Raw genomic sequence first — 8570 nt, 5'->3', positions numbered from 1 at the left:
GTGGCTCGCGGCCCAGGCGGTTGTCTCCCCCGGCCTCGGCAGAGTGCACTTGACCAGGGACCCTGCAGATGCCGCCCTTGTTCCGCTTCCCTGCTGTGCCGGGCCCGGAAGTCAGGGTCTGGACGGATCCGTGTCTTCTGTGTACGAGTGGCCCATGGCGTCCCTGCCGAAGGGCCACCGCCCACCTTAGTCTTCATGCTTTCTTTCTCCTGAGACGCCACCTCGGTCTGGGTCCTGCGGAAGGTTCACCAGAGGCTCTTCCTGAGTCTCCTCAGTCCCCAGGTCCCTTTCCCTTTCTGCGCATGCGCCGTTTAAACGTCACGCCTTATCAGTGTGTTTGCTCACCTGGGGGTGACCTCTGTCCACTTCTCAGGACAAAAGAGCACCCTGGCTGTCTGTTTACTTTTCTCCTTCCAAACAAAGGTGGAAGCAGCCTCCAGACCGTGGCCGCCCTCAGCCTCCCTGCTGGGACTTGGGTGGCTTTGCCTGAGACATCAGCGGGCCGTGTCCCCCGAGACCGGAGCCCGTGACAGGGACAGGGGAGCATATACGTCTGGGATGCGAGTCCCTCACGCCCGCCGGGTGTGAGGTGGGGGCGGCGGAGAGGGGCCTGGAGGCCCAGCTACCCCTGGGTCACCTTTCTTGTCAGCCCCGTCTGGTAGGGGCCTTTAAGTTCTGGACACGCCTGTGGGTATGATGTAGTATCTAATCTGCATTAATTTGCATTTCCTTTCAGATTTATGGTATGGAGCATCTTATATGCTTAATTTCTGCCATTTCCCCATCATCCTGGGGGAAGTTCCACTTTAAGGACTGGGTGAAGTAAGGGTCACCACTGTGCATGAACCACACGGGAGGCGCTGTGAGGACAGTGGGCTGGTGGCACTCCCCTGTGGCCTTCCACCCATCGACTGAGACTTGGGTGCCAACTCCCCACTTCTGGTCTTGTGGGGCTTTGGACAAAACGCCGAGGAGGGAAAAGGGATTGTGTGGCCAGTGACAGCGTGCAGGGTCAGGGGACGTGCACGGAGCAGTGGGTTCCAGGTACTTCTAGGCCGTAACTCCCCTGTGCTGCGCCCATGAACCTCCACTGTGCTTTAGAATGACGCCCCCTCGGAGCACCGAGGCCAGGCCACGGCTCCGGCCCACGCAGGAGCCCCGACACCTCCTTTCTGGCAGAGCTTGCAAATCATGGATGCCTGATGCCAACGCAGGGCCTTGGATTTGGGACTTCGGGCTTAGGATGGAGCAGGGCAAGTGGGGGATTTTTTTCAGTTAGGTTTTACAGAGACACAATTTACATAAAATAAAATTTGCTGGTTTGATGCACTTCAACAAATGTACGCAGTTGTGAACCATCGTCACAATGAAGATTTCTGGTATTGGTATTTGCTTCTTTTCCTTTTTCTGGTTCAGACCAGCTAGACATTTGTGTCTTGTTCCTTTCAAAGATGGAGACCTTGGGTTCTTTCCTTCTCTCGGCTGTTACTGTTTTATAGTTTTGATCTTGTTCTCCTTTTTCTGGCCTCTTCAGGTGCAAGATGGGACCATGGTTTGGAGTCTTCGCCTTTTCTCATATAAGCGTTCAGTGCTATAAATGTCCCTGTAGGTGCGGCTTTCCACTTTCCACGCATGTTGCTCTGTGATGTTAGTCCCCATCTAGTTCAAGTATTTTCTCCTTTCCCTTTCAAGTTCTTTGATCCATGGTTTATTTAGAACTAGACAGTTTAATTTCCAATTATGTATGTGATTTCCCATATATCTTTGTTATTAAATTCATACCATTGTGGTCAGAACATATTTTTTAAATAACGTCAATCCTTTGAAATACATTGATACTTGTCTTATGGCCCAGAATGTCGTCAATTTTGGTGCACTTCCCACGTGAACCTAGAAAAGAGGCGTATTCTGCTGATGTGACAGGGGGAATGTTTTATAAATATCGATCTGATTAAATTGGTTGATAGTGTTGTTCAAATCTTCTGCATCCTATTTTCTGCCTGCTTTTCCAAGCAATTATTGAAAGAGAAGAATCGATATCTACAATCATGATTTTCGTGTTTCTCCTTGCAGTTCTATAAATTTTTGCTTTGGAACTCTGTTGTGACATGCACGGACATTTCGTACCATTACCGGTTCTTGGCTAGTTAACCCATGTTCCATCACACCTGGTAATATTTGGTGGTCAAGTCCACTTTGACCATCACCAGTATAGCACTCCAGCGTTCCTTTGATTACTGTTTGAATATTATCTTCTATCATTTGCCTTCCGTCACTTGTGTTTTAAATGAGTTTCTTACAGACTGCATACATGTGAGGCTTCGTTCTTATACGGTCTAGTATTCTCTACTTGACCGGATGCTTACATATGTAAACATGCTATGATTATCGATAAGGTTGAGTTTAAATCTATGGTCTTATCTTTTATTTTCTATTTATCATATCGATACATTATTCCTTTCTTCTCTTTTGGTTTTCTAATTTTAAATAAAGTGAATATTTTAATATTGCATATGTTTCTCCATTATTGCCTGATTAGATACCTTGTTATTTTCTCGGTGGCCGGTCCGATGCTGAGTGTTCACTGGAACATCTCTGTTCCCCTTCAAATAATACTTGTCACGTCACGTCTGGTGCAAGAGCCCCATGAACGTCTGCCCTCGTCCGGCAGCTCTCATAGAGCCGGGAGCTCTCATAGTTCGGTCTCGCAGAGGCCATGGGCGCCATGATACTCGGCTATCACTTTTTCTTTAAGTGACTCTTTTGAAAGGATTTTTAAATGAGGAAAAAGTCTCTTTTATATTTACCCAAATAGTTACTATGTCTAGCTCTTCATGGCTTTGTGCAGATCTGTGTTTCCATCTGACTTCTCCAGCTTTGGTTGATCTTCACCCTCAGTTGTCAGAGATATTTTCACTAGACGTAGATTTCGACACTGCTGTTCATAGCACCTCAGTGGTTTTCCTGTCTTTCAGGCTTGCAGGGTCTCCCATCAGAGTCTGTTGCTGTTTTTGTCCCTCTATGAAGAATGAGTCTTATTTCTCTGTCTGCATTTTTTCTTTTAATCTGATATTGAGCAATTCAATAACAATGTAGGATTATGTGGTTTTTATAGTCTTCCTGATGAAGGTTTGGTAAGCTTCTTGGATTTGTGGATTTATTGCTTTCATCAACTATGGAAACTTTTTGGCCATTATTTCCTCCACTGTTGTGTTTTCTCCACCCTCCTCCAGGGCGGCAGTGCCTTTTACACATGCTGGATACTGTCCCAGAGCACACTGGGTTCTGAGTCTTAATTTATTTGAGTAACTTGCCATCTGGAAATTCCATTTGGATATTTTTTTTGCAAGGCTTACTGAAGCCGAGTTCTATGAGTTTTTAAGTGTATATTGTCATGAATCTGCTACCATAATCAAGACACAGTGATTCTGTCACCCAGCAGCTTTCCTTCATGTCCGCTTGGAGCCCACCCTGGCTCCCCATCCCCTGTCCCCAGCAACAGACCTTCCTCCTGTGCCCATAATTTTGACTTTTCCATCATGTCCTATAGTTGGAATCATGAAATATGTTGCTTTTTGAGTGCAGGCTGCTATCAGCGTGATGGATCTGAGACTTGTTCATGCTTTCATTCGGATCAGTTGTTTCTTTCTTGTTGCTGAGAATTCCGTTTTGAGAATGTACGCTTGGTTCATCACTCACCAGCTGAGCACATGTGGGCCGTCTCCAGGTGGCTTGGTTTTTTGTTTTAATTGTAAATAAAGCACCATAAGCACTGACATAAAGGTTTGGCTGTGAACATAAGTTTCCGTTGTTCTTGGACAAATACTTGAGTGGGATTGTAAGTAACTGCATCATTTACCTTTATGACAAACGGCCGAGCTGCACTCGGTGTGGCCGTGGTGGCCTCGGTGAGAGTTAATGCTGCCCCACAATCTCACCGGAACTTGGCTTTTCCATTTCTCAACCATTTTGTTCAGTATGTAGTTTTGTCATGGTAGTAATTTGCTTTCTGCTCAAGTCCAGTATTAAACATTTGTATGTGTTTATTTTGCATTCGTATGTGCTCCTTTGTGAAACAGCTCTTCAGGTCTTTTGCCCACTTTTAATTGGGTTGACCATTTCCTTGTTATCGAGTTCTGAGATTTCTTCATATATTCTAGATCCATTCCTTTATCAGAAATGTGTTTTAAAAATATTTCCCCTAGTTTTTAGCTTGTCTCCACTTACTTAACAGTACCTTTTGAGAAGCAGAAGATATTAACTTTGGTGAACATATTCTAAAGAGACTAACTTTGGTAAAAGCTAATTTATAAAGGTTTTCTTTCATGGATCATGTTTTTTGTGTTTTATATAAGAAATCTGCATAACTTAAAGCGACATGTATTCCTGTGTTTTCTTAAGATTTTATAGTATTAGGGTTTACATGTAGGCCTCTGATCTATTTTCAGTTAACCTTGGCATATGGTGAAAGGGGGTTCGTACGTATGGAAATCCAGTTTTCTAGCACCGTACGTACAAAAGCCCATCCTCTCTTCACTGAATCGCCTTTATTCCAGTTTTCAAATCATTTGCCCAGATATGTGTGGGTCGACTGTGACCTCTGCTCTGTTCTACTGAGGTGTGCGCTGTGTGCAGGAGCACTGCGGAGTCTCTGCTACCGTGGCTTCAAAGGAAGTTTCGAAATTAGGGAGCACGCACCCTGGAACATTCCTCTGCATTTTCAGAATTTTGGCTATTTTACATACTTTGCTTTTCCACATAAAATTCTGAATAACCAAGGCATTTTGCACACAAATTCCTGCTGGGATTTTTATTGGGATTACGTTGAGTTTGTAGACTACTTTGGTGAGAACTGGCAATATCAAATATTCTAATCTGTAAACATGGTATAGCTCAGTATTACTTAGGTCTTACTCAATTCTTTCACTGGTGTTTTACAATTTTAAGTATATAGAATGTGTGTAAATTTTATTTGGTACCTAAACATTTCACAGTTTCGGTGCTTTCACAAGTAGTACTTTTTATCTTGATTCTATTTGGCTGTGGCTAGCATTTACAAATACAAAAATCCTTCTCACTGTGTGGACAGAGAGCCTGTGAAATGCTCGGGCAGGTGTGGTCCCTGTGAGGTCAGACCCTGGGGTGAGGGGAGAGCTTACTTAAAGTTCTAAACAAGGAGTTGGCACACTTTTTCTTCAAAGAAAGCTCAAATAGTTAATATCTTTAGGTTTTTCAGGCCACATGGTCTTTGTAGCAATTACTCAGCTGCTACCTCACTGTCGTAGAACAGACAGTACGCACATGAACGCACATGGCTGTTTTTCAATAAAACTTTATTTACAAAAATGGGTGGTGGGCCGGAGTAGCTTGCTGCCTCTTGTCCTAAACCACGCCTGTTGTTAGCTGGAATCCTGGGTCCATCCAGGTGTCAGGCAGGGAATGAGCTGCAGGAGGGTCTGGTCAGCACCCACGCTGTTGCTGTGGATCAAATAGGGACCAATAATCCCAGGACGGAGGAATGATTTAAAAACCCATCGATGGCCTGTTAGAATTCCAGCTCGGCAACTGTAACTCGGGTTCCCGTGGACGTGGGCCCATGGCCTCACCACCCCATTACTGCCTGTCCTTGGAATATCTCCACAGTCACTCACCTGTCAACCTAACAACACTGTCAGCGCCACCCAGAGCCAGACGCTCACAGCTGTGAGTGAAACCGCACACTTGCCAAGGAGAAAACACTGAGAGGGAGGTATGCCGGGTGTGTTTGTGAGTCCGAGACGGGGCAGCTTCGAACTGTCCCCTACACGGGAGGTGAGCTCAGGGCCGGGGCCAGTCTGCCAACTCTTCGGGGCCGGAGCTGTGGGCTGAACTTTATAGGATGAGCCTGTTCTGGGCGGAGAGGATGGGAGTCTGTGTGTTTATAAGCAGGCTCGGTCGTCTGATCCACTGTTATGGTGATGTGCCTCCAGTGGACCAGGCTGTGACAGCCGGAGAGCAGAGCACAACAGAAATGGGACCTGTCCAGCCGGTCTCAGGAGGAGGAGCCCTTGGGGGGAGGGACTGGGCGGGGTCGTGCCCTGGGGGACATCTGTCCTGTCTGGAGATACTTTTGGTTGTCACAACCAGGGAGGAGGGTGCTCCTGGCCATCTAGTGGGTGGGGGCCGAGGAAGCTTCAGTGCCCTGATGGCCCTGCACAGAGAAACTCCCGCCCTGAGGGCCAGCCCCGAGCTGAGGGGACATACCTCCTAAGGTCACAGAGCTACTCTGCAGCTGCTCGGGGCCTGAGGTCTACACAGAACTTCTGCACCCAACACAGGTCACTTCAGATAAAACATGAAACGGGTCTCAGTGTCCTGGTGTCTGCGTGGCCTGGCTGGGCTCACACCAGGGCCCGGGCCGGGAGAACCTGAAGCAACGAGGGGAAGGTCTTTCCTCCAGCAGAACTAGCCGAACCCCACCTTCTCCCAGGACGCCCTGTGAAATGATGTGCAGAAGTGCGGTCACCTCCCTCGACCCTAGCTGCCTCCCGGGCTCTGCGCTATGGTTCCTGGGACCAGGACAGGCTCCCGAGGGCGGGGCTGTGTGTGGCCGGCGCTCAGCTGCCTGCCTGCCGGGTGATGCCAGAGCCGCTGTCCCTTCTAGTACAACCGGCACCAGCGGTGGCCCGGACAGGAGGGCTGCCGGGGGACGGGGGGCTCTGTGTGAGCTCACGCCAGTGGGAGAGGCAGCCCCAGGGCAGGAGGGCTGCAGGGGGGGGAGGCCTCTGTGTGAGCTCACACCACGTGGGAGAGGCAGCCCCAGGGCAGGACACAGAAAAAAACACACGCCACGGGCTCCCGGCCACATGCCTAGAGTCCCACGGCAGCTCCGCTCGGTACCCACCCTCCAGGTGCGTGGTGCACACACACACACGTGTACGAATACACACGCACACCACATCCATGCACACGGGGACATGCCCATGTGCACACACGTGTCCGTTCGTGTGTCACCAAGGATGACAAGCACATCTAACTGGTATCTCCAACACCTTCACACATGAGGAGTCAAAATTTTCCTTGACCTAAAAATTGCCGCCGAGGCTGTCATGCTTCTCGGCCAGGCGGGAAGTGGAGAAGAGCAGTTGGCACGCACAGAAGCTGCCCGCCGGCTGAATGCGGGGCCGGCCCCGCGCGGCCTCACCGGCCACGGACGCAATTCCGACCTGGGAGGGGAGACCAGCGCCCCTGCAGCCGAGCCCGGACGGCTGGCTCGGAAGAGAATTCCCATCCGGGGCTCTGGCTTGACCCTGGCCTGGCGGCGCTGCAACGAGGGGTGAGACGCCCGGCGGCAGACTCAACAAAACCGGAGGCTCGACAAACCTTAGGTTAGGCAACGCTTCCCTTTTATTTTCCTTTTCATAAGGTAGTACCGTTCCGCACGGAAGGGGCACAGTCTCGCACGTTACGTTACGGCGAAAAGAGCTACATCTGTCTCTGCTTGTGTTTGGGGTTCGTTTTGCAGTAGATGAACCAGCGCCCGCGCCTCTTCACGCGGCAGCAGTCCCTGCAGCGCTCCTTGATGACGCCTTTGGTCTTGAAGCCCAGGGCAAGCTGCAGGCGGGGCAGGAGGCGGGGGCCCCCGGGCCCCGCGGCGCCGAGAGGCCCCGCCAGGAGCATGGAGAGCGCGCGGGGCTTCGCCGGGCCGGGGCTCCCCCGGAGCAGAGGGCTCAGCGCGGACGCCAGCATCTTCGCCACGAGCACGCGGGCCATGTGGTGGCCGGGTCTGCACGCGACAGAGAAACGATCCATGTGGCTTCCGCGCGGGAGGAGGAGCTTCGCCGCCTGGCCCCCGCCCGGGAACCCCCGCCCCTTCCCCGGCCCCCAGCTCCTCCTCCGCCCCCCGCCCCCAGTTGCCCCTCGTCTGTCCCCGGACCCTTTCCCTGGCTCCCTCGCCGCCCCTCGGCACCATCGGCTGTCCCCGAGCCCTTTCCTTTGCCCCCCCCCCAGCCCTTCCGCCCGCCCCCTGGCCCCTCCACCGCCACTCGGCGCCCCTCAGCTGTCTTGAACCCTTTCCCTGGCTCCCCCGGCCCCTCCGCCGCCCCTCGGTTGTCCTCTGGCCCCAAGTTATCCGCCGGCAGGGGACAGCACCCCTTCGGGGCGTGGAGAGCTCAGACCTGTGGCCGCCACGTACCCGGGGGCCCCCGAGCCTCCCTCCCCTCCGACTCCCCGGCCCCCAGACCTGGGAAGAAAGCGACGCGGACTGTGCGACGCGCGCCTCGCAGGCGCCTGGTTAACATGCACCAGCTTGCCCTATGGGGGCGGGGACGCCGCCGCCCGGAATGTCCGCCAGAAACAAAGATGGCGGCAGGGTCACGTGGCCGTCCCCGCGGAGTAGGACGCAGAGGCGGAGCCCCAGGAGCGGCGGCGACCCCCGCGTGGACGCCCTCCCACCGCTGGGTACCTACAGCTTCGGAAGATGACAAAATGGGAACAGAGATACACGTCTAGAATGAAAACCAAGTCACAAGCAAGTAGATGTTAAAAAAAACACGACTCCCGTCGTCAAAACAAAATGCGTCAGCGCGTCG

The 8570-nt window shown here is 51.6% G+C and overlaps 2 protein-coding genes across 5 annotated transcripts in view; one reads left to right on the top strand and one right to left on the bottom strand.

Annotated features, from left to right (window-relative positions):
* NDUFS6 (NADH:ubiquinone oxidoreductase subunit S6) overlaps positions 1-8570 on the top strand; it is a gene marked incomplete at its 5' end in the record, with an annotated part of 18858 nt that overhangs the window by 4144 nt on the left and 6144 nt on the right. The gene's annotated exons all lie outside the window — the stretch shown is intronic.
* The window catches only part of MRPL36 (mitochondrial ribosomal protein L36), a 1866-nt gene continuing 659 nt past the window's right edge, over positions 7364-8570 (bottom strand). Inside the window, exons 1-2 of one of the 4 annotated variants that reach the window (XM_029941092.1) lie at positions 8222-8330; positions 7364-7765 (exon numbers count right to left, since the gene is read on the bottom strand). In XM_029941092.1, the coding sequence (XP_029796952.1) occupies positions 7465-7752 (288 nt within the window). In that variant the 5' untranslated portion in view covers positions 7753-7765; positions 8222-8330 and the 3' untranslated portion in view covers positions 7364-7464. Of the gene's footprint in view, positions 7766-8156; positions 8331-8570 lie in introns of those variants that run through there. The other 3 variants (XM_029941094.1, XM_029941095.1, XM_029941093.1) reach the window with 3 other exon arrangements.

The sequence above is a fragment of the Suricata suricatta genome, chromosome 6 (assembly GCF_006229205.1).
Source record: "Suricata suricatta isolate VVHF042 chromosome 6, meerkat_22Aug2017_6uvM2_HiC, whole genome shotgun sequence".
Taxonomy (NCBI): Eukaryota; Metazoa; Chordata; class Mammalia; order Carnivora; family Herpestidae; genus Suricata; species Suricata suricatta.
Note: the sequence above shows the minus strand (reverse complement) of the source record. Positions and strands in the feature narration are given on the sequence as shown.